The 27,488-nt window shown below is 33.3% G+C and overlaps 1 protein-coding gene across 1 annotated transcript in view; it reads left to right on the plus strand.

The window, feature by feature from the left end:
- AGMO (alkylglycerol monooxygenase) overlaps positions 1-27,488 on the plus strand; it is a 331,345-nt gene that overhangs the window by 160,318 nt on the left and 143,539 nt on the right. The window contains exons 9-12 of the mRNA XM_061197729.1: positions 1,122-1,256; positions 2,723-2,839; positions 16,093-16,175; positions 21,729-21,834. Of these exons, the coding sequence (XP_061053712.1) occupies positions 1,122-1,256; positions 2,723-2,839; positions 16,093-16,175; positions 21,729-21,834 (441 nt within the window). The remainder of the gene's footprint in view (positions 1-1,121; positions 1,257-2,722; positions 2,840-16,092; positions 16,176-21,728; positions 21,835-27,488) is intronic.

Raw genomic sequence — 27,488 nt, forward strand, 5'->3', positions numbered from 1 at the left:
CAGGTAAGTATATTAATGCGTGTTGTAACATTAATTTTCTGTGTTATTATTATTGCAAAGCCGCAGGATAAGTTTCCATCTAACATTTCCTTTTTCTTTAAAATCTGCTCAGCTAAATCCTACATTGTTGCTTAATTGCTTCAGATTCCTTATTACAATATTTCAAGTAATTTTAAAAACAATTTTTATAATGCTAGCAGTTTAAATTCTGTAAGAGATAGTGAAAATACCAATGAGACCACAAATTCTGATAGAGCCATAACGTCTTTCTACATTAATTTATCACTACATGTATAATAGAACTCATTTCGAGAGTCTACAGCTGATGCCCAATATCTAGGATTATTTTTAATCCTATGATACATTTTTATAACATATATGATATGTATAGCTATTTATCCTAATAGCCAGTATTTGTTGAGTCCTTGTCATGTGTGGGCATACTTTTAACTTTATACATATCAAATGTGTGTTATTTAAAGAATGTGAATTCCTGCTGTAAGCCTCAAGGTAAACTTCTGACTCAGCAAACTTTTCCTATTACAGAATGTGGTCTATTTATTTAATCCTCAGAGGTCTACCATCAGAAATGGCATTGAACATTTTTTCTTAAAATGAGGTGTTTGTCTGTAATTCAATACATTAAATAAAAGATTATTTTTAAAATATATAACAGATATGCAATATTTGTATGATTCCATGTTCAACTTTAAAAACCATTTAGCGAGTCTAAAAGAGATGTCATTTCATGTGGCTGTTGAGTGCACAGGCTGCTAGTTAAATCCACTGGAAGCAAATTCTCTGAACTCACTTTTTATTCTTTGCTGATTTTCTAAACAATTGCCCTATTATTAAATTTCATGTTTATAATTTTGTGGAGCTTCAGAAGTATTGGCAAGAACACATTTAAATGTAAAGGTATGCAGAATGTATAGAATGAATTTCAATTTATAATGCAATTGCATATTAATCAATATTAGCAAATTATACATAACCTGTATATTAAAGAATAATTTGTAAGTTACATTAAACAATAAAATAAAATGCATGATTTAATGTATTTAATCTTTTTTGTTATGGTTTTTTCTTATTTTAAGTAGACTATATTTTTATTCTTCTAGTTCCACCATTTACTTACCATATGGACTACATTCTGGGCCACACCTGGATTCTTCAATAAGTTTTCTGTCATATTTAAAGGACCAGGATGGGGTCCAGGTAAACCAAGACTTGGACTGAATGAAGAAATCCCAGAGGTAAATAAAGTTCATGAATTCGTTGATGGCAAAGATTAATTTCATATCGTCAGGTCTACAGCCAGCCTGTAATACATGCTGACTTCATGCAAATCTGAAAAAAGATGTTCCCTTAGGCAGATACAGCCCTGTAATGTGTAAATTAATAAGTGGACACCACCTAGGGGCCATTAAGAGGGGTGCCTTCTCCCAGGCTGACACTGCCTCTTACTAGGGAGCATGGTTTGGGGCAGAGCAGCAGAGGCTGGTTTTCTTGGCTCAAACCCACAGCCGAGAGCCTTTGTGTAGTACAGAAACCACACAGACACTTGTGGATCCGTCACAGAGAGCCTTAGAGAAGATTCAGTCTAGCCTTCATTTTGTCCATGAAAAACTGAGGTCTCCAGAATAAAAGGTCTAAAGTCACACCGAAATGACGTGGTTATTAGATTAGACCACAACTTTATTCATTCCATAGTGGCGTAGTAGCATTAAATACAGAAATCCCATGAAAAACTAAAAATAAACCAGGTAGAGATTTAAAACACTGAAAATCAAATGAAAAATTCAGTTTCAATATGGAATTTCTCTTATGAAATGGAGAAAAAGGAATTTCTTTCCAATCATTTAGGATATATATTGAGATTGCTTATCAAACTAACTGTCATTGATAGTAATATAGAAACAATAAGCTACTGTTGATTTCAAAGATAATTATGAGTATAAAAATTAGCCAGTATTCAAGAAAATGAAATATGTTTTATTTGAATATTGTTATTTTTCAAAAATCCTGATCTGAATAGGGATATTTTCTCATCCACTTATGAAAGCTGCTGTGTTGGAATTTCCAGACACTTGGTTATGTTCACAGTTAGTTATATAATAATGATCTAACTTGATATAGGTGAAAATAATTTGCTTATTTCAGCTCCAGAAAGTCTAGTCAGCTATGGTTCATTTATTATTTTCCTTTTTTGCAATAGATAATTCAAAGTGAATATTTTAAAATCATATTGATGCCTAAATCTGCATTATAAGGATAGGATTATATTATTTCTGGGAAACTGTAGTTTGGGAAAGCTGTTTTCAATAAGACAGTATTTGCCTTTGAAGCATGATTATCTACACTATCCCAAATCACCTTCCATTTTCTCTTTTGCTATACTTTGATGTATAATCATGGACATATTTTCATATTTCATATTACATGTTCATTTTGTTTATGTTAATCATCAGTATCAATTCTTACAGTGCTCTATATAAAGCAGAGTAGATCAGAATCATAATGCTTCTGAAATGAAAAACAAGTCTCCTAATTTTTACATTTTTTCTATCCAAAGTAATAAACGTTACAGTCATTTCGAGGATTAAAAAAGATAGCAAAACCTTTCATTTCTTTTTGCATATCTCCTCTTCACTTAGTGTGAATTTCAATGAGAGAGATAAGGGAACAATATAATGGAAAGGCTTCTTTCTTATCTTCCTAGGTCAAGGGGAAAGAAGTTCCCTTCTCATCATCAGCATCTCGGCTGTTAAAGACATATGCAGTTGTACAGTTTGCTCTGTTACTAACATTTTATGAAGAGACCTATACAGATAAAGCTGTAAGTGGTGCTCATTTTAAATAGAGTGTGAAAAAGTTATCTGTCACTTTGAAGATGAAAATAAGCTCCCTCTATTATAGCTGTGCTCTATTCTTTTCTGTAATAATCTTTGAATTGTGGCAATGTCTCACATTTAAACAGGTAAACTGATTCTTCTAGAATTAATTTAATTAATGTAAGTTAATTAATTGTATCCAAAGTGTTCTGTATAAGATGTCCATCAAATGGTATATAATTGATCTAAAATACAAGTAGGAAATGATATGTCACAAATAAATTCTTCAACAATTAAAAGAAAAGTATTTCAGAAGCTAGAATTAAATGTGTTGGGGAAAGCAGACTTTATAGCAATTTCAACATGCTTATCTTCAATTAAAGAATACCCTGATAACTTGAATTTAGGGGGTTTGCAATATACGGTTAACTTCATTTATTTTGTCCTTTCTAAATATTCGAAATATTCCTGAAGCACAAGAGCACTGGACCAGGGTTGAGAATCTGGATTCTGATTCAGGCATTACCACCTGGGGAATCATTTTTTGGCTACATGAGAATACCCTCATTGCCTATATTTTGGAGAAAACAAAAATAGCATAATGTATGTAAAAATGCACTGTAAACCATAAAAGGATAAAAACAGAGGTATTTTTCAATATTTGCTTTGTTTCACAGATTTATTCATATTATATTCTTCCAAAAAGAATTTACAATAGTTCAAGGAGGTACATAAATTATAGTAAAGTAACTAAGTTGGAAGTAGGTGAAATTGAAAATAGGATGACAGAAGAATGAAAAATCAGTATCTGACTTTGTTACCAAGGAAGTATGTACCTCATGAAAGAACCTCACTGAGTCAGGAATGTTGAGGCCTCACATAGCAGCAATGTATGAGTAATGTTTACGCTCTAAAGAAACGGGGAAAGGGGCCTTCCATTTCTAGCAAAATGGTGGGTTAGGTACACCTACTTCTTTTTAAGGCATATCAAACACCTAAAATTGCTGGACAAAATGTAATTTTTAAGAAAACCCTTTAAATACACTGCACAGATGAGTAGGCAAAAAATTGAGGTACTCCTTAGAGGCTAAAAATGTTGAGAAAATGCAAATCCAATGAGGTGCTCTTCCTGACAGCTGTCCCAGGCACTGAAAAATCTCTGTTGATCAAGACCTTAAGGGACCCGAAACAAAGCTGAGAGCCTACGTGGGTGGAAAGTCAGTTAAAGAACTTCAAGTAAAACAACTGAAAACAAAAGAAATACTCTCAGCAAGGGGAGGGGGAGAAGGATGAGAAAAAGAAACGTAAAAAGGAAACTTACCCATACTGGACTTGGCTTTGAGGAGACAGAAAAAAGTCTTCCCTGAGAATTTTTGACTACAAACCACCTCTCACTCAGATATGGATCCAGGATTTACACTACCCATTGATTTATAAACCTAAACTAAGTGTGTAGTCTCAGATTAGGACTCATGTTTAAAAGACCCATGTTCAAATCATGCTTAGAGCAATCCCCTCAAACTCAGGTCTCAGCATAGTCCCCCAGGTAATGTCTCAATGATGATGAACTGAGAGATAAAAATCACAGAAACACACTAGGAGAAAGCCACTATGACAAAGCATTAACAGAAACAACAAGCGACAGAATTATACCCTCAAAAACAACAGATTTTGAAAATAAAATCAATTAAAAGATAAATTAAGTAAATTTAATATATTTGAAGAAGCAAAAGTTGAAATTAAAAAGAAATTAGAAATTATGGAAAATCAAGAAACAATGATGAAACACATTTAGAAATAATCAAATTAGACTTCTAGAACACAAAAATATAATGGACATAAGGAAGTCAATGACTTCATTGGCAGTTTAAAGACAACTAAAGAGAGAATTAGTGCATTAAAAGAGCAAAAAACGTATCCATTATACAGTGCGAACAGACAATGATATTAAAAAACATAACAGAAGTTATCTTTAGACATAAAAAATAGTGTGAAAAAGTCTAAGATAATGCTAGAATCCAGAAAAAATGCAGATGAATACAAATAGGATTAGTGGGCAGTGAATTCAAAAAAGATAAATTACCTTTTTCAACGATTAAGTAAGTGCTATTGACAGATATCAGTCTGTCCATGAAAGCTCCATAATAGAAGTTAATAAATGATATACACAGAAAAATTAGTCTATTATAAGTTTTCTAAAAATAATTTTAATATATAAAGCCTATGGAATTATATTTAATAATTAGATACCATTGTAATAATCACAGTATATTCTATTGGAACAATTCCAAGTATTCCATATGACTCACACAGTGAGTTCTATAAATAAGTCTACTCGAAATAGGTCACTGAGTGTATTAAGAAGGACTCTTTGGTTGTATATGACAGAAATTCAACTTAGAGTGAATTTATTAACTCATATAACTGAAGAGTCTGGGGTTTTTCTTCTTTAGGCAGTGCTGGTCCATGAGTCAAGTAACTTCATCAGGAATCTTCTCATTCTTTTCTGCAGTTATGCATTTCTCAAAGCAGATTCTCCTACAGGCTCTCAAACTTCATGGTAGCAAGATGGTTACCAGCAGCTCTAGCTTTAAATACTTCCACACAAGGAACTCCAGAAGTGAAAGTTCCAAGCTGGAGTCTGATGTTATGGGTGGGTTCATCTGGGCATCACCGAACCCATCAATGTGATCAGGCCTGGATCACAGACCATTTAGTCTATCAATGGGAGGACAGGGCCAGTGATAGGAAGGCTTGAAAGACATATTGAGATGATAGTTTATAGAAAAAAGGAAATAGACTCAAGTAGGCAAAAATAACAAATGTTAGATCTATATGAATCCTTCTCACTCCTAAATACTATGTGATTTGAACTTGTTTTCAAAAAATATTCTTTTAACACTTATAAATGTATAGTAACATAATAAACCTTCCTGTAGGATATCATTTTAAAGTATCTATGATATGAATGTCCATTAGATATCTTCTGTTCTAAGAAACAGATTATCCAATTAAATGTGGCTTAAGTATAACTGAAAATTCAGAGGTGAGTATTTCCAGGATTGATTAGTTCAGCAGTTCAAACATGTAGAGTTTCCAAAAAGGCTTCTCTACAGTTCTCTGGGCTTTCATCATCATAATTACAGCAACTCAAGGCATCGTGTCCTCACACTGTGACCAAAGGCAGCAAGTTCAGTTCTCCTAGAGCATCTTGTAAATTTCACTTAAGAAGGAGGGGAAAAATGTCCCAGAGTATTTCCCAGCAAATGTCCTTTCATGTCTCATTGTTCAAGACTGATTCACATGCCCACACAGAAACAATAACTAACACTGGTTCATGAATTAACCATGAATGAATTATGCCAAGCATAATTCATGCCCTGGGGATAAAGGGTTCACTTTGCCTCTGAGTACATCCCTTTCTTATACCTGGACAAAATCAGCATAGTATTAGTATAGAAGATATAGGGGATATTTTCTGGTTGGGCAAATAGCAGTATATGTCACAGTGTGTCCTACTAAATAAAATAGGTTTACAAGATGTTTACAGAGACTATTGGATAATATATTGAAGAAAACCATTTCAATTTTAAACATTATTTGAAGACTTTAACGATTGGTATTGCCCATATGTATTTGTGTTTTTAGCATTTAAAATTAATAACCCCAAATTGCTACACATAGTGACTCCAATTTTGGACACTAGACAAGTTCACATGTGCTCTCTGCCCATGTAGAATGTTTTTTTTTTAACTACAGAAAAACTCTTTCCTGATTATAGGAGAAAACAATGATTTAAATTCTGGTTTCCATTTTGTGGACTGAAAAAGAGAAATAGGATAAGATGTGACCAGAAATGCTTTGAAAACATCATAGAAGAGTATATAATGGCTTATTATTTGCTGGTTCATGCATGTACTACAACTAATGTAACCAATTCCAAATTGTAGCAGGTTCATTTGCCTTTAGCTTCAAAAGAGACAAAATTTGAACCCAAGAATTTCTTTCAGGAGCAAAGCTTTCTTAAAAGCAGCATGGATTACATCACTCTTAGCAGTGCACAAGTAGATGTCAAACTACCATAATGGTTAGACTTATTAATTGCTTAACCTAAGGTCTCATAATCATGTCTTCAAGTATTACATAATTAACCCATCACTGATTACTTTGTTAAACTACTTTGTTATTTTAATTTGTTCACCTAAGTTATGATTAAAATATGCCTACGTTGATAGAGTTTAGATAATTGAATAACACCAGAAGAAAAGCTACATCATCTACATCTAAATATCTAACTCTTGATATACTGATCAATACTGAGTACAGTTTGCATTATTGAATTTTTTTTAGTTGTACTAAATACAGTCTCAAAATAAATTAACCTAATTCATAGATATAAAAATGAAAATTTACTCATTTTGATTTTGAAATAGAGGCCTTAATATTAAGCTCACCAAGAGAATTTGAAGGTCTAGGCATGTGTGAGTGCTTCTTGGGTTAAAATGTAGCCAGACAGGGTGTATGTTAAAATATGTAACTCATAGCATGGTTTTCACAAGATTTTTCCACTGTCGTAAAAAGACTATATGAGAAACTCATGTAGATATGTCGACAAAGAGAAATATCAAGTGATGAAATCCTTTTCAAATTGAAATTAGAGTTGGAGACAGCTTCATCCCTGACACAAATTAATTTTGAAAAGTGCATTTGCTTGTTTCCCACACATGTTTTTCTTTGCTAAAAACATGCTGTGCAACTAGGAAAAAAGGTTGCTTATTTGCAAAATTCTATAGTGCCTTTCTAGTCTCAGGGATGTTTAAAAGCATCTGAAGACATTAAAATCCAACAGCAATATTTTTTTTCCAGATTCACTGTAGCCAATAATCACATAGAAAAGTTGTGGCTGACGTGTAATTGCAGACCCTGCTGTAGTCCCACAGCCTTTTCTGTTTATGCGTATACCAGAGTAGATAAATACTTACTTGTTTAATGTGTGCAAGTCTGTATAAATAACTTTGGGAGTCAAAATAGCAATTTGATGGCCACCAAAAAGGTGGAGAAGACACACTTCTTTCTTACTGAAACTTGCAATGTATACATTTAAATATATAGTGTTTAGTTTAGTGATATGACCCACAGTCTTTTATGTTGATTTTAGTTTAGTAATGCTTGGGAAATCAATTCCTCAGCTGCCAGGGTCCACCTCATGGGGTGATATCATGAATACGGGTTTGAAATGGAAATATGGACGCACTAGCATGTTTCCGAAGTAAAACTGTAAAGGCAATGCTATCCTTTTCAATAATAGACGCACTCAAAACAGTTTGAATGTTTAACAGGGTCTTATAATAGAATGTATAATAAAGTTACTGTAGATATGTCTAACCCAGATTATTTGGTGATATATTTCAATATGAGGCATCTGAGAATATCCAATATAAATTTGGAAACAGGTTTTTATAGTCTTAAATTCCCCTGGTTGCTGTACTCTGTAAAACGTTATGGGCACTAAAATTTTGTAACCAATGCTTTCATATTGACATGTTTTAACAGACCCTTAGAAAAAAATCAATATATTTAGTGGTACTGTCATAACAGAGAGTGTCGCTTGCACAAATTAGATCTAACTTAGGTCCTACGTGAAACCTCTCAAGTCAATATTCAGCACATACTGTTTTCTTCCAGTGCAGCCCACTGGGATTTAATTTAATTTCCTAAAGTTCTTAGGTGGTAACTGAAGTAATATGAAAAAAGAAATGTGAGCTAAATTGAGCATCAATTATAATTTAAATCCATGAAATGAATGTAATAAATGTGTATTAGTAAAGGAAGGATATTAACCAAAGCTACCTGTCTAATAAGCATAGACTTTGGGAACTTAGAAAAGTGATCATTGTGAATTCCTGTGAAAAATCTATTTTTGTCCACTATATTGAAATATAATAAAGTGGGAAATTGAGCATTTAAAAATGCCTTTTGCATCAAATAATGAAATATTAACTGTGAAATTAAATATATCTTCATACTATTAGTACTGTCTCAAAATTTGTTTAGCATCGGGCAGCTCTTTTAAAAGCTATCATATAATAAATACAACCAACCATGAACTGCTTATAATTTGAATTAAGATCTCATTTTGACTTATTAGAAATATGTAAAATTTAGATACTTTAATTCAGCTTTGGAAACTCAAAATCTCAATGCACAGTTTTTTTTTTAATATTCTTATTGGAGTATAATTGCTTTGCAATGTTGTGTTAGTTTCTGTTGTACAACAAAGTGAATCAGCTATAAGTATACATATATTCCCATATCCCCTGCCTCTGGAGCCTCCCTCCCATCCTCCCTATCCCACCCCTCTAGGTCATCACAAAGCACCGAGCTGATCTCCCTGTGCTATGCGGTTGCTTCCCACTAGCTATCTATTTTACATTTGGTAGTGTATATATGTCCATGCCACTCTCTCACTTCGTCCCAGCTTACCCTTAGCCCCTGTGTCCTCAAGTCCATTCTCTACATCTGCGTCTTTATTCTTCCCCTGCCACTAGGTTCATCAGTACCAAATTTTTAGATTCCATATATGTGCATTAGCATACGGTATTTGTTTTTCTCTTTCTGACTTACTTCACTCTGTATGACAGACTCTAGGTCCATCCATCTCATTACAAATAACTCAATTTCATTCCTTTTTATGGCTGAGTAATATTCCATTGTATATATGTCAATGCACAGATTTTGAGAGTCTTATTTCTTTATTAAAAGTCATTCTCACGAAAAAGCAGTTTGTCTCTCTGAGACTGTCTTTTAAAGTCCCTTTTATCTTTTGTATTCTGGGATATAACTGAAAGGTGTATAGCTTATATTTCTAGTTGTTTCTTAGTGAAAAAATAAAAGTATCCTATAAAGAGTACAGAGAAAGTTGGCATACTGAGTTCAGTGAGATGTTGAGACAAATACTGGTAATTTAGAGATGCTCCAATGACCCCTGAAATAGTTCTACTGACATTCCAAGAATGATGTTATGTCAACATGGATATCTTCTTAAGCAAATGTCATAAGACCTTTCATTGCTGTTGTTTCTCAGTCTTGCACTAATAGCTACCCAATACTGAGGCAAGACCCTTCAGTATTCTCTACCCAATGCCCAGTGAATCATGAGGCTGTCCAGTCTGGCTGATGGGAACTTGTACTCCAGCTGGCCCTGTTGTGAGCTCTGGGCATTGCAAGCTCTAGTCCTTTTCTAACCTTTGATAGTCTCCTCACATGCATGAGCTGATATACGAGACTTGATGGGCACCCGCTGCAGATGAATAGAGTTCTGTCTATGCCGCTCTCTCCTCTTTGGTAGTCTCTTCCAAATAATAGCCTCCTTGGCTTCTCCCAAATCCCAGCTCCATCTCCTCAAATCAGGGAGTCTACCAGGCCCCTCTGAGTTCCCTCTGTGAGGCAGCATAGAAACCCTCTCAAGGTAGTAACCTGGAGCAATAGTGGGGGGTCATGTCATTTGTGTCCCGTTTCCCTGGGATCACTGAACTTTGTTGCCTGGTGTCCAGGGTCTTGAAAACAATTGTTTCAGATATGTTGTTTTGCTTTGTTTTGTTTTGTTTTCAAGTGGGAGGGAAAATCAATCCTTGTTTCTCTATTTAGTTGGGTGCACATTCATTATTAACAGAGTGGAATCATAGCTTGAAATATGACTACAACATAACTATTCTTCAAGTTATGTTACTTAAAGTTTTTTAAATAAAATTTTTTGCTTTTATTTCTTACACATTTTTGTAGAAATTCACTATTCCATACCAATTCAGTGCTTCTGAACTATATATTTGTTATACATTTTAGGCAATATATTTTCACCTTTGATATATTTATTTAGTTTGCTTCTTGTTTGAAATTATAGAAAATGTTCATTCTAATCGTATTTCTTTATGTATGCTTCAACAGTAACCAAACGTTCTGAAAATATTGAAAAAAACAATATAGTCAATATTGATATATTTTTTTTAAAAAACAGGATCTTATTTCAATATAGATTCTTGAGATCCATATAGAATTACAAATTGCTTGATGATATCACCTTGAGTTCTGTTCCTGTGCCTATGTTGTAATACTGGGAAGCATCTTCAAGACTTAGGTTTCAGCTCAAGGTATCTAAAAGGAGCCATCAGAGTCACAGCGATGATGAGGTAGCAGAGCAAGTGTGCCCCAAGCCAAATTTTCTGCCTTCACATCAGAGGTTATAGACATTTAAGTATTAGGAAATTTTCAACCTTATTTTACAGATGTTTGGGAAGATGAACATTTTGAGTCAAAATAATGACTTTAGTAGATCTTTTCAGAAACTCCTAAAAGTGCACAACCCTGATATAATAAAATCAAGACATTTTCATTTCTAAATCCTTAGAATAAGACTATGGAAAATATTATCAAATTACCTCTGACAATACACAAAGTTCTTAAAAAAAGAATGTATATAGACACTTACTATTATTTTAGGACGTAGTGTATGGGGCTGATATTTCCCTTTGTGAGATTTGTCGGGTGGGAAAACATGAAAGGTAATTATGTTGATCACCAGAATTTTTCTGTGGAATAGTAAGAGGGTGATATCCCCATTCAAGAAGAAAAAGGCTTTCTTCTTTATATACACTATGTGGGCAAAGGAAGGACTCTCACACCTTCATTAATTGTTTAAGCAACATTGCATCAAACATGTAATTGTAATTTTTGAGTTCCTATGTAGTTAATGTTGCCTCATGAGTATTTTTTCTCATCTACTTAAAGTTGCAGGGATGTTTGCTTTTTTCAAGCATAAAAATCTGCACAGCAATTCCCGCACTGAGAAACCTATGGTAATAAGAGGTACCAAATTGCTTGGGATTTGAAAGATAATTTTAAAGGAGGAAAATTAATTCCTTGCTTCATAAGCTTTTTTTTTTTTTTTTTTAATTTATGGCTGTGTTGGGTCTTCGTTTCTGTGCAAGGGCTTTCTCTAGTTGCGGCAAGCGGGGGCCACTCTTCATCGCGGTGCGCGGGCCTCTCATTATCGCGGCCTCTCTTGTTGCGGAGCACAGGCTCCAGACGCGCAGGCTCAGTAATTGTGGCTCACGGGCCTAGTTGCTCCGCGGTATGTGGGATCTTCCCAGACCAGGGCCCGAACCCGTGTCCCCTGCATTGGCAGGCAGATTCTCAACGATTGGGCCACCAGGGAAGCCCCCTTCATAAGCTTTTTATAGTTATGGACTTTCTCATTTTTTTGTGATGAAGACAATATATTCAAAGCCTAATTTAGAATAATTCCATTTTAGCACTTTAGGACAGTAATATCTTACATGAAAGATATACTAGCAGTGAATGGTGTAAAATGGTAGTAAACCCAATGAAAAATGAAATTGTAGTGTTATAAAAAATTAACAAGCTTCATGTCATTTCACATCTTGTTTAAAACACAGGAGGCTAAGTATTTACAGTGGTCAAAGTCTATAAAGTCTATTCTATTTTTCCCTCCTTTTTGCTCTAGTGTAGCTGGCCTATGGTCCTACCAGCAGGGATTAAAGTAGTGTGATTTCTAGGCAGGGATTTTGTCTTTCTTGCTCACTCTCTTAAACTCCTATTTACCACAGTTCCTAGCAAATGCTCAATACATATTCATGGAATGAATGTGTAGAAATCAGAGAAGATCAACTGATTAGCCTATCAAAGGATATAATATGGAAAAACTTAAGAGTTTCATAGGAAAACGGACTCTCTAAAGGAAGCATGTGTTCAATACTGGATTTCTTCTTCTGGTAATCTTAGTTTCCTTTAAACTCAAACAGTTTTAGGACAGTTTTGTTCTTTAATAAATTAAACATAGAAATATTAAAGTATTTAATGTTTTAAATATTTAACACAAACATTTAGTATATTAACATTAAATTATTAATTATAATTTTAAGGACTAAAATATTGCTATTAAATTAAATATTAATGTTGTAATATTAAATTATTTATTAAGCCAATTAGAATTATATGAAAGGTATGAATAATAAACACAAATGTAAAATAATTCAATCATTCGGTCAGTCATTCAAAAACCATATTAGCTACTGACTGTGTGCTAGGCAGTGTTCTAGGCACTTGGGATATAATAGTGAATAAAAAGATAAAACCTCTCTTAGGGAGTGAGAGAAGACAGACAACAAACAGCTAGAGAATGAACAAACAAACAAATGTATAAGTGTATGGGCGTGATAAGTTGTAAGGAGGAAAATACAACAGAATAAGGTGATAGAGCATTGTGGAGAAGTACTATTTTATATAGGATGAACAAGGACATGCAGTAGCTACCTGAATGAAATGAAGGAATAAACCATAAGGATCACTGTGGGAAGTCATTTCAAGCCTAAGAGACAGTAGATGAAACAGATTTGAGTGGGAAGGATGTTTGTCATATTCAAGGAAGGGCAAAATTTCTGATGTAGCATAAGAATGAAAGACAGAAATGATTCAGGAATTATATGATAATAGGGGGTATGTTGTGTAGAGGCCAGAGTGAGGACTCTGAGCTTTATTCTTACTGAGATTTCAAGCTCCTGGGGGATTTAGAACATAAGAATGATATAATATGACTTAGTTTTAAAGAGATAGCTCTGGCTACATACCAGGGGAGGGAAGCCAGGTTAGGTGGACACAAAATTTAGAATCAGAGAGACCAGTTAGGAGGGTATTTTAATATAGTAGAGATAATGTTGGGGGTGAAACATGGTATTTTTTCTGTGTGCTGTTTGTAGCAAATATCTTTATTCTGGATGTATTTCAAATATAGTGCTGATGTATTAGAAGTAGATAGTGAGAGAAAGAGTCAAGGATGAGTTATGGGTTTTTGGCTTGAGCAAATGAAAAACTGTGGGTGCCATCCCTAAAATGAAGGGAAGTGGGGAGCGTGTGGTGTGGAGAAGGAAATCAAATACAGGGTTTTAGGCAGGCTAAGTTTCAGATGTGTAATAGCCAAGTAGAAGCTTCACTAGGCAGCCAGATAGCTGTATTAAGTTGGTTTTCACTCAAGACACCATTAGCCAGGAAGCAATTTGTGGAGAGAGTTCTTTATTCTTTTTTTGTCCAGGGATCATAAATTCCCTAAGCAAAACAAAAAATATATTTTGTCCTGTCTCTGAATTTCCTGATATTTGAAAGAGCTAATAAACCTTTTATTTGTGCTTCCTTAACTTATTGTAATTAATTAAGATTAGCCTAAGAGCCATTTAGAAAATTAGTATAGCCTGACTATAATAACAATGATAATCATCATATCACTAACTGACTTCTTACTTTATGCCAAGCACTCTTCTAAGTACTTTATTATAGTCTTTGCCAAACTCATATTTTATTTCAGATGTACTGAACACATAAGAGAGACTTAGAAATGCTGAACAATTTGACTGGTTACATGGCTAATAGGTTCAAATAATTTCAAATGCTGCATTCTTATAGAGCATTTAAAATCATGCTATAGGTTTGGGGCACAAATCATTTCTCCCTTCCATATGAATTTTTCCCTAAAAGATCAAAAAGAAGCAATAATGGTGTAAGAAGCATTTTTCTTTAGAGACAAAATAGTTCCCCTAAGCAAACATTAATCTACTCAAGCACACCTAGTTACTTCTACCACCAAGGAAATATTTTTCTGGTGTGTTTTTTGTTTTGTTTTGTTTTTATTTTTGTTTTTCTGCTTTACTGTCCCAAAGCAGCCACCGTGGAATTCCACATACCCAACTAGTACTCTCCTGCTCTCCACTCAAACGTTCTGGAGTTCACTGAACTCCCCGTCCTATATCTGATATCCAGCACTGTCTCCATATTCCTAAACATTCTGACACTTTTTATTCAGTTTTTTGACCACTCAACAATACTCTTCTACTAAACTATTGCCCTGGAGGGTTAAAGCCCCTTGGCAATTCTGGGTGCCATTGTAGGCATTTAGAAAGTAACTAGGGAGGTGTTAAAAGTTGGCCATGAGAGACAGCGCTGATTTAGAAGATGATATGGAACTGAGATATTGGATGTGAGCAGCAATTGCAATTGGTAACTTTTGTTTATAACTTTGGACAGATGCTACTTAGTTGTAGGTGTGTATTTTAGTTAGTAATGACTTGAAATTACCTCTAGTTATTTCAGGAAAAAGAAAAAAGAGAGAGCGTTCAATCACTATTTTAGCCAACATAAAACAACCTTTGGTGTTCTCATAAAGGTGAAACATAAATACCATCAGTGACAAGGGAAATCGTCCATTAGCTGTGCATCCAACTCCTTGCTTTTAGTGATCCACTCTCAATCTGAAGTGGTAACCATCTGGCCCTAACATGAGCTATGTAACTTCAGTATAGATCTCTGCTTCTGCCCCCTTTAAGTTTGTTGCTCATATGTGTTCTACCATTGTCACACTTAAGGGTCAGGTAGGTCTGTTTTGAATTTCAGAGGCATCATTTATTTCTGTGTGATGATGGAAAAGTTACTTCATCTTTTGATTCCAGCTTTGTTTTTTCATATATGAAGCATATATGATGATACCTACTCTTCAAGTTTTTTGGGAATATGAAAAGAATTAGCATGTGTGAAACACAGCATGGAAGCTATAAAATAGTAGATGCTCAATAAACATTATTATTAAATTTTTACATGTAAACAAAATGCATAATTAATTTATAATTATAACAGAGAAATATGTGGTTTTTGTTACTAATTCAAAAAAGGACCCTTGACATGTACAGAGTAACATACAGATTTCATCAAATAAAAATGTGAGTGGATGTGTGTAATTTCTTTCATGTATGTGTTTGCACTCATAAACACATTCTCCTTTAAATATTTTCTTTATTAAAGACACTTCTGGGTTTGAAACCACGAAGAATTGGTGATATTAAAAATAACCATTGAAATGTGGTATTTATTCATAAAAATGTAAGTGATTTCTCCATATGTGGAGGCGTGTTTCAAAGAATTACGAAAGCTGAAACTTTAAAGGAGAATTATTAGAAAGAACACTTTAAGCAAAATATCATTAGAATTGTCTAATTCATTCTCCAAATGTCCAACAAGATAACTAAACGACATTAGGAAAACCAAAATGTTCTCTGCACATTCAACCTTCTTGGAAAATGTGAGTAACAAATGGTATAACATAAAATAAAATTGAGTCTGTTATTCTTGTCAGCTTTAAATTCTGATGCTCCTTTGGATGACACCTAAAGATCCATTGGTCTCTGTGTTTGTTTGACAGGCACTATCACAGGTCACTCTCTTTTTGAGGGCTTGCTTCATTATCCTGACCTTGACCTCCATTGGATTTCTTCTGGATCAAAGGTAAGAAATGAAATTCTTTCATTTTTGTAACTTTATAATGTGGTTTTAAAAATATATGTGAAATTTTGAAATTCAGCAAACATTTGTTATTAAAAAAATAAAGTTGAAACTACAAATTCACACCTTCATTTTAAATGAGACAGAGTAGTGGTTTGTCTGATTTTAAATCAAAGGTCCATTTTAAATCTAAGCCCTTTAAATGAAATTTAGGTTTTTCAAGTATATTAAGAAAACTTATAAAATATAATGATTAAGTCAACAAAACATAGAGTATAACTCTGAGTACTTAATAAAATCTAAAAATTATTTATTTTTCCTTTGCTATTGAACAGTTCATAATATACACCTAAGTGTATATATAGTTGTCTCTCGGTATCGGCAAGAGATTGGTTCCAGGACCTAGCCCCGCCCACCCCCATACCAAAATCTGCAGATGCTCAAGTCCCTTATGTAAAATGGCATAGTATTTGCACAGAACCTATGCACATGCTCCCATAAATTTAAATCATCTATCTAGATTACTTATAATACCTAATACAATGTATGTGCTATGTAAATAGTTGTAAATACAATATAAATGCTATGTAAATAGTTGCTGGCAGTGGGAAATTCAAGTTTTACTTTTTGGAACTCTCTGGAATTCTTTAAAAATATTTTTTCATCTGCAGTTGGTTGAATCTGAGATGTAGAACCCATGAATATGGAGGGCCAACTGCATATTTAAGTTTATGGCCTTTACCCTCACACAGCATAGTATTTAATGAATCCAGTTTTAAATACTACTCTGGCCAGAAAATACATTCACTTGAACAATTTTAAATTGCTTTTATGGCTGAAGGTATATAGCAAAATACCCACTTGTTATTGCTTAGTATTTATCAATCATTAAAATTAATACTAATACCAATACTTATGTACTTAATATGTGCCACAGAATGCTTAATTATTTCTTGTAACACTTTAAGATAAGAATTACTATAAACTCCATTTTACAGGTTATGAAAGTCATACAGAAGAACAGTAAGAGATAGAACAGAACACAAACCCAAGCAATATGACTCCAGAATTCACATATTATAGAATTTACATATAACTGTGAAAAATGGCAAAAAAGCTCAGTCATTCTTGAAATCTCATCATTGTTGTAGTATAATTGTTTTTCAAGTAGGTAACCAATAACCAGATTACTTTCAGAAAATTTTAAATGTAAAAGTCCAGTAAACATGCATTTAATCTATATTGAATATCATGTCACTTTCCTAAGAAATGCTTAATAGCTGCTCTGGAATATCAGTAGATCCTGAAGTTTCATCAAGATCCAGGTCCAAATGGTTAATGGAACTGTGTACAATATGCCTTCGCTATAAATATTTGGTAGAGTGATGCGGCTGGCACACTTCACATAGTCATATGTAGACGGTGTGTAGAATTTTAAACATATTTCCTTCTATAGTTTAAAAATTGTGTTTATCATTTAACTTGTTTGGCTTTCCATCCATCCCTACTTTTCTATACTAGAAATAAAATACATACTAAACCATAAGAAGAGAAAATGAAAAACTGAGTCACAAGATAATCTGAAATAATTACCCAGATCCAAAGAATCAGGATCACATTTTAAAGATGACAATTCTGTTGGTTCCTTATACGTAGTAAAATTATCAGTCAGCCAAAAACAATAGCATAGTTTTATGTTTTTAATGAAGATATTTTTGTTTCCATGGATACAAATAAATAGGCCAAATAAGCAAGCTATTGATTTTATCACAATATATCCTATGATACATTAAGTTATTCTTATTGTATATATTTATATAAAGTCTCCCCTGCCTCTGGCCTTATTTAGGAACTCATACTGAGATATAGGTATGTCATTGTGCAAAGGAAGCCAGAAGAGAATGAAATGATATTTTTAAAGTGCTGAAAGAAAATTACTGCTAACCTGTAATTCTATATCCAGCAAAAATGTAGGTGAAGTAAAAACTATTTATACAAATTTCTATAGCAAGCTTCACATTTGATAGTGAAATGTTGAAAATTTTCCTTTGAAACTAAGAAGCAGTTAGATATACTCGTTATTTAACACTGGGCTGGAAACTGTCAGTGGAGAAAGGAAAGAGAAAGAAAGAAAAGCCATAAGGATTTGAAAGGAATTAATAAATTTATTAGAAAATTAATTTATGTTAATTAATCTAAAATCTAATTAGTGAATTAATTAGAAAATCTAAGGAATCTATAGGGAATTTATTCAAATTAATGGATGAATTTCAGAAAAGTTTTAAAGAAATTATCATCAACGATATTTTTATGTACTAGGAAATGTAAAACTTTATGCAATAGCATCAAATATATCAAATACCAAGAAAAACCAATCCTAAAAAAATGAGTACAAAATCTCTAAACTACACTATAGAACTATTGAAATACTGTGAAAAATAAAGAATTTTTAAAATTGGAGAGATAACTATATTCATAAATTAGAATCCTCAATATTGTAAAGATTACAATTTCAGCAATTGATTTACATATTCAGTGCAATTTGAATTAAAATTATAAAAGGTCTCTTCTTTGTGGAATTTGACAGGCTCTTTCTAAAATACATGTATATGGAAATGCAAAGGCCCAATAATAGCCAGCACAATCTTGAGATTTTTTTACAATGGCAGGAGTTGAGCTACTGGCTATCAAGATTTATTATAAAGCTACAGTAATTAGACATGTTTTATTGGCACAAAAATTAGAACAGAGAACCTAGAAACAGATCTATGCATGTATATGGACTTGATTTGTGACAAAGGCGTCCCTGCAGAGCTACGGGAAAATGCTATCTTTTCAATAAATGGTCTTAGAAAAACTGAATTTCCACAAAGGAATAAGAAAAATAAACTTGACAAATATTTCACACCATAAAAAATTAATTCTGGGGTCAGGGGATTGCAGATTTAAAAGTGAGAGGAAAGCCAGTACAGATTCTAGCAGATAGTATAGTAACATATCTCTATAACCTTGGAGTAGGTAAAAATATTAAATGGTCCACAGAAATCCCTAATCACATAGATAAAACTGACGAATTAGTTTAGAATAATATTACGAAAGTCAGTTCTTCAAAAATTAACTCTTATTAAGACAGTACAAAAGTAAAATTTTCAGGTAGGAGATGGTATTTGCCAATTTTTATAAGCAACAAAGACCTTGTATCACAAATGGCTAAAATCAAAAGAATTGACAATACCACCTGTTGGAATGCTCACACCCTAAAGGAGGCAGTTTATATTGTGATACCTAATTTGAAAAACTGAGAATTTTACTAAATTTGAATATATGTGTGTATGTGTGTATATATATATATATATATATATATATATATATATATATATATATATATATATACACACATACCCTATAACCCGGCCATTCAATTCCAGATATATACTAACAGTGCACCCAAAAATCACATGAAAGAATGTTCAGAAAGCATTGTTCCTAATAAACAAATGTGGCCAACAATCCAAATGTCCTTCACAAGGTGAATGGATGCATGAATATTCGTCTGTTCACACAATGGAATAATGCACGAGTGAAGAATGAGCTACTGCTGCATGCAGAATCGTAGATGTATCTCACTAAAAACACTGATTGAAAGATGCTAAATACAAAAAGGTGCACACAATATAATTTCATTTACAAAAAGTAAAAAAAAAGATAAGAGTAAAGAACAGTTTTTAGAAATTTATGCTAAAGCAATAAAAATATAAGTAAAAGAGAGCAAGAAATGGTATGATTACCATAAATGATAAACTAACAGGTTGTGATTCTTTTTGCAACAGAGGGAGGGTGGAAGTATTGAGGAGGTGAGATGTCTTTGGGGGGGCTACTATTGAGTGGTGGTTATATGGTTGTTTATTTGTTGAAAATCATTGAGCTGCATATTTCTGTTTTGTGTACTTCTCCCTATGTATGTTTCATTTCACAATATAAAGTTAAACAGTAAACGATAGAACAGAATTAATAAAAATAAATGTGTTTTAAATTAGAAATTTTATTTTCTGTTTTATTACTGAAAATTACCCAAATATCAATTTAAAAAATAATAGTTTACAGTAATGAAATAAGATGATTTTACAAAGGAAAAAATTTCTTAATTTTTTTTCACATACACAAAAATCACATTACTTGGATGCAAATGAATCACGAACTGTCACCCTGTTTTAACTGAGTTTAAATTATTTGGTAGAAATGTGTTGTCTTTTTTTTGCACAAAAATGTTATATTCAATTTTATAGAAACAACATGTCATCATTTTTTTTTTAATTTTATTAAATTATTTATTTATTTTGGACTGCGTTGGGTCTTCATTGCTGCGCGCAGGCTTTTCTCTAGTTGTGGTGAGCGGGGGCCACTCTTCGGTGTGGTGAGCAGGCTTCTCATTGTGGTGGCTTCTCTTTTGTTGCGGAGCACGGGCTCTGGGTGCATGGGCTTCAGCAGTTGTGGCACGTGGGCTCAGTAGTTGTGGCTCGTGGGCTTTAGAGCGCAGGCTCAGTAGTTGTGGCGCACTGGCTTAGTTGCTCCGTGGCATGTGGGATCTTCCTGGACCAGGGCTCAAACCCGTGTCCCCTGCATTGGCAGGTGGATTCTTAACAGCTGCGCCACCAGGGAAGTGCGCAACATGTCATAATTGATGGCAGAAGAATTTTTTAAGCTTAATAAATACACTATTTTAGATTTTTTAATACTTTTTTCTTTACCTCTATATTCTAAATTAACTAAATAAAATATAGCTTTATTATAATGACATTAATTCAATAATATTTTATTAGAAAATTCACCTTTCATAAAAATACCATTTGTCTTTTATGAAAATATTTAATTATACAATAAATGTTGGTTGACTATCATATGAAGTCTATTTTAATCTGATAAAGTAGTTGTTCATTCCTATTATTGTAAGGCAATTTATAAATGCCTATCTGTGTGACCCTCAACTCCATTTTAAATACATATACCTATTTTATATGTTAGAGTTTGAATTTCAAGAATACTATATATAATGAAAATATTCAACAAAATAATTAATAAAGATCTATGCTGCCTATCATGTTAAACTTAACTACACATTGTCATGTTCCCAATATTTCATAATTTGAGCGTTCATTATTTTAGAGTACTGTTGTTAACTATGTCAGTCCTCCTAAGAAGTCATTTATTAAATGAATGAAGTTTGAAGGTATTGGGTGAGTGAGGGGAGTCTAGTCTTGAAACCCTAGAAATTTAGTTGTCTAATATTATTTATTAGTTGAAAATGTTTCACCCTAATTCAGCAATTCTCAAACTAAGCAATAAATTGATAAAGAATAGATTTTCTTTAAAAAGGTGCATTTTGTGTCTTAGTTTAATGCCCGTTTTCAAGCAGCTTCAGAGGCACATGCTCCTCAAATATATTAAAATACTATGTGTTTCTTGAAAATTAATATAAATGTATATCACTGTATTAATTATACCAGGTAATAAAGAGCATATTTAAAGCTAATGCATGTAAATGACATTTTATTTCAGACCTAAGGCAGCTGTTCTGGAAACTTTCCGTTGCTTGGTGTTCCTAATGCTGTGTAGATTGGGTCATCTGAAGCCTTTCATCCCTTCTTTGTCATTTGCTTTTGAGGTAAGATATTTGCTTTAGGTAGCTATAGCAGGATTAAACATCTGTTGCATATTTAATTCATTCATTCAACAACATTTTTGTCTATTTATTTTGTGAGTAGTATTTGTGGGAAATTTTTACCCATTCACTTACTTGCCAGTACTTATTTGTTGTGTCACCTTGAGCTGGTTAATATTGTTGAGTCTCAGTTTTTTGGTCTCTAAATTTGGATCGATACTATTAACCTTCATAAAGTGGTTGGACAAATTGCATTGCATGATGTTTGTAAAGAAAGTAGGCCATGTAGTTGTTTCTCAACAAGTGGTAGAAGTGACTTTACAAAAAGTTCTTGGCAGAGACTCTACCATTTGAGATTTTTCTTTCTAGGCTGTTAAAGTGAAAATTGTGACTAGGATGTTTTGTTAATTACTTGCGAGAGTTAATAATTCTATAGAAATAATATCATTATAATTGAGATTTTTCTACAACTGAAAAATATGTTTAATTTGACCTGTTAGGATTAAAAGTTATCTTCCAAGAACACTGAACTCTTGGATTCATATTTATGATTTTGAATCTTAGATAAAGATTAAAAAACATAATTCTCATCACTAATGTTTTCATGGATATGGTTTTATTCTTTTAAATCAAGGGTTATATTGTTTAACTTTGGTGCTGAGCAACCTGCCATCATCCTCGGAACGTGCATTGTGTAACCTTATTTAAGCATGAAACGTAAATGCTAACATTCTCTCCAGTGTTAACTGGAGAGAAAACTGAAAGAGACACTTTCATAATTGAGTAATAATTATAAGTTGGGACAGACTCTTTGGAAGACAATTCAGTGATATTTATCAAATTACGACTACTCATACCCTTTGACCCAGGATTCCACTCCAAGGAGTTTGTGCTACACAAATGATACGCTCAACACATGTGCAAATGGATGTATATGCAAAATTAGTCATTTGTAATGGAATGACTGAAAACAACCTAATAGCCATTAATAGGGAACTGCTTAAATTTTGTGGTTCACTCATAAAGTAGAATATGCATTTACCAATGGAAAGATCAAAGTTTTTAATACCAGTATGGAGCATTTATAAAAAATACATATATATTTGAGCTTGCTGCATCATGTGTGTATATATTAAACAGAGAGAGAGAGAGGGGAAAAGAGAAAGAAAGAATAAAACATGAAACAGGAGAATCTGTGAAGCATGCTACCATACAAGGCATATAAGTATAAAAATGAAGAAGGGGAGTTATATGCATATAAATGTACAAATGTTTTTACATGCATGTAAATGTATCAAGAAATATAAACAAGATCCTTACACGTGGTTGCCTGTGGGAAAGTGAATTGTATGACTAGAAGAAAGGAGTAGGGGGAAGATTCTTCATTAAGTTAATATTTTTTGGTACCTTAAAATTTCTGAACCATGTAAATATATTTCCAGTTTTTAAAAAATCTAAATTAAAAAAATGAAGTATTAAATCTTAGTACCAGGATCTTGGATATCATCTAATCTAACATATATATTTAAATAGGCATTAAATAAAGTTAATATGTCTACATATATTTTGTTTCTTGAGGTTACAACCTAAAATCAAAATAAAGAAGCATAAATTGTACATGTTTAATGAAGTTTAGAAATATAAATGCAAAAAAACCCCTTAAAAATAAAAAAAAATTAGCATTTTCACATTTTATATGAGGGAAGGCATTCTAATTGGAGGCATGAAGGAGAGTAATTCCATTTAATGAACCTACTCTTGGGTATATTGTGGTAGTTTATCTTAAATGCTCCAGAACAAAGAGAGAATGTAGGTTCTTTAAGTTGTCCGTGTTGCAAACGTGAAAATGTATAGTTACAAAAAACACTGGGGTTTTTGATGGTGGGATAGTGAAGGGCAGTGTAGTGTGTCCAGCTTTTGAGGGTGATGAACTCTAGGGGTGAAACGCTATCTGTTTACTTAAATTAGTCAGTAGGTGAAAGTGATTGTTAGGACTTGAGCTTTGAAGCCATATTGTCTGAATTTGATTCCTGGCTCAGGAACTTACTTTCTGTGTGTCCTTGGGCAGTTATTTGATCACTTAAATATTCTTGGCCTTAACTTCCTCATCTGTAAAGGGATAAACTAATAATGTCTATCAAATAGGGTTTTGAGAATTAAAGGAGATAATCTATGTAAGAGATTTAGTACAGTGCTTAACACATAGTACATGCTTAATAAATGTTAGGTGCTATTATTATTATTTTATATGAACTTAAGGATCCCTTGAAAAAATTTTTTGGCTTGCCACGAGATCCAAAAGTCAAGTTTGGGAACTACTGACATAGGGGTTGGGAAGGAGCAGCAATGTTGAACTTAATGTTATGGTAATGAATTCTTAGCCTGACACTCACTTTTTTGGACATTGGACTCTGCCCCAGGTCGTTCACCTGTAAAATAGGTTTAACGAGAGCTAATATGCATGGAGCTCATACTATGTTCTAAAAGACTTACCTGCATTATTCCGTTTAGTCTTCGTATCAAACTCATGATGTGGTTACTATTATTATTTTCATAATGGAAAACTGAGTAACAGGTTGAATCACTTGTTTGAATTCACATAGGTAATACGCAAACAAGTCAGGATACAGCAAAGGCAGTCTGACACCATAGCTCTTGATCACTAAGCAATGTTTTCTTCCATGTATTGATAGCAGTACTCACCTACCTCAAGGGGTTTAGATGAAATTTCAGATGCAATGTAATAAAAGTACCTTGAAAAATGTGGAGAGCTAAAAGGTCTTATCCATTTAGCTGCAAAGTGTTCTGAAAAGACTAATAGTTTGAATAAGTTACCTCTGAATTATCTTTGGTTTATGATTCAAGGAAGGGAGGACCATGGCCAAATCTTTCAAGCTGCTTACCTATTCTTTCCAGAAAGGCACACACATGGCCAATTTTTCAAGAGCAGATATTGCCTGTGATTTGCCACTAAAACATTTCCTTAAAGTGGTATAATAATGATATCTACTCCATATGGCTTGGTGGAAAAATTAAACGACACAAAGGAAGAACATAGGAAGCACTTGATACATTTTAATTATCATTATTCATATTACTATTATTACTGCTATTATTGTTGTTATAAAAAGTATTTGTACTACTATTATCATTATTAAAATGTTATTAACCACTGAATTTCTGAGGTTAAATCTGAATAAGTCTTCTCTGACCAGAGGTCAACAACTATATGGGAAAGACTGGGCAAGTATTTTATTATCAACATTTTTACCTGTGAAATAGGCTTTTTTCCACTTCTTTTTAAAGTTCAAAAATTTAAAAATTAAAACCAGTTACCAAATCTTGTTTCCTAATTGTGAATTTCAAATTTGTGTTTTCCTAACATTTTTATTTCTTAGAACTTTATGTAAATCTTTGCCATTTATCAGAGTTTTACTAAAACTGTTCTTTGCACCCCACAAGTTGTACAGAAACCTAATGAATGGCCTCAGTGACTCCATTCAATATGAATTAGGACTGACTGACTAGGAGTGATTATCCTACAAGGATACAATGTTCTCATCATTTTTCTTTGAAGCTATCATTAGAATCAGAGACATTGAAGCAATTAATCCTCTTTCTTTTATAAATCAATGTTGTATGTATTGCCAACATCAGCTTGTAGCCCTATGACTCTTCTCTGTTTATCTCGAAGGCTGGTTGGAGGTTGTCTGTTATATTGCTTTATTACGTAAGCCAAATTCCATAGGTGTGCATGACAGTCCTACGTTATGCACGTAGGACTACGTTAAACAGTCCTACCTTAAACAAGCATACTGCTGACCACACCTATTCAGCTAAAAACACATACACAAGCACACACAGACTGGAAAATTGACCTTAAATTATTTTGCACTTAGATTATAAAAGAGCTCTTAGGTAGTTATAATTCTGAGTCAGAAATACAAGGTATAATTTGAATCTGATCCTGTGACTTCCATGTGGAAGTTTTATTCCCTTTAGCTTGGATCCACAAGAACATTAAGTAAGGGTGTGGTGCTCTTGCTATTTATAAATAAAATTTACTGGTATACAAGTGCATAGTTGTCTATCTAGTGCATGAAATGATTAGTCCATGCCCTTGTACATTTCTTTTTGGCTAGATCAATCAATATCTTGACTGACTCACATACTTTTTAAAAACTTGCTGTTTTATGTATAAGAAATTTGACAGAAAAACAATCACCTCACTGTTTCATTCACTCATTTCTCACTCACATAAGCAACACATATTTTTCTTCTGGTGGCTCAGGTACCATTTGTTTTTTCTAAGATGACCTATGAATTTGTGATTGATTTAACTTGCATCAGTAGTGTTAAACGTGTCTAACCTGATAGACACTTAAAGAGAAGATAGCAAGGTCAAAGATGAATAAATATTTTGTTAAGTATATAGGTATATAAGATAATGGGAAACACTTGTTTGCATATATTTTGATACTATGTATATTTTGTTTCGCATAGCTTTTTATTTAATTGAGGAGATAGTTTAGGGTACTGGAAAAAGCATTGGCTTTGAAGTCACACAAATCTAAGTGCCATCTCCAGCTCTGCCAATTGGTTGTATGGCCTTGAGGGATTATCTAAAATAACCACACCTTCGTTCCCTCAACAAACAGGAGAATAAAAAACTTATGGAAGTTGTTTTTATATTCAAAGGAGAAAAGAGGATAGTCTGTAGAACCTACCATAATATCTGGCATGTAAGTAATAATTATATCCACTTATCTATACCATATTCACACACACACTACATACACAAACTACATACACACATTTAAAACAATGTTTTGAGAACTAGGGCATTAAAAGCAATGAAAACAAAAACCTGAGAATAACTGCTTATTAGTTGATTCCAAAAGAACATGCAATGTCTATAAATTTAGACCTCAGAAAAACCCTAAATTCTTACAGTTTTTGCTTGAATCATTAAAATGGAAACACATCACTGTTAAATGGTGAACCAACTTATATCTGCTGAAGATGTGCACAAGAGGGGAGTAGAATTTGAGCAAGCAGAAGGTGAGAAGGTGGAGAGCACTTGACTGAAGGGAGATTACATTGAAAGGTCTGGAAGCAGGGGTGGCCAGGGACTGTTTGAGTGGTGAGATGAACCTAGTGACAACAGCCCAAAGAGTGGGTCCTAATAGGAGGTAAACACATGCTCACAGAAGACAGAACCAGCCTGCCTAATGCTCTAAGTGGCAAAAAGAAACGTTTATTCAACACTTACTGAACACCTGATCCAGCAAAAACATAGCAAAAGCCTTCCCTTTGTGAGCTCGATTTTAATCGGTGTATTAATTTTTTTTTTAACATCTTTATTGGAGTATAATTGCTTTACAATGGTGTGTTAGTTTCTGCTTTATAACAAAGTGAATCAGTTATACATATACATATGTTCCCATATCTCTTCCGGTGTATTAATTTTTGATTGCTGTAAAAAATGACCATAAATTTAGTGGCTTAAAACAACACACATTTACTGTCTAACAGTTTCCATGGGACAGGAAGTCAGACACAGTTTCCTTCTATACTCTGCTCTCTGCTTGGGATCTCAAAAGGCTGCATTTCAGGTGTCTGCTAGATTGTGTTCTCATCTGGAGACTTATCTATGG

This window comes from Eubalaena glacialis, chromosome 8 (assembly GCF_028564815.1).
Source record: "Eubalaena glacialis isolate mEubGla1 chromosome 8, mEubGla1.1.hap2.+ XY, whole genome shotgun sequence".
In the NCBI taxonomy this organism is placed as follows: Eukaryota; Metazoa; Chordata; class Mammalia; order Artiodactyla; family Balaenidae; genus Eubalaena; species Eubalaena glacialis.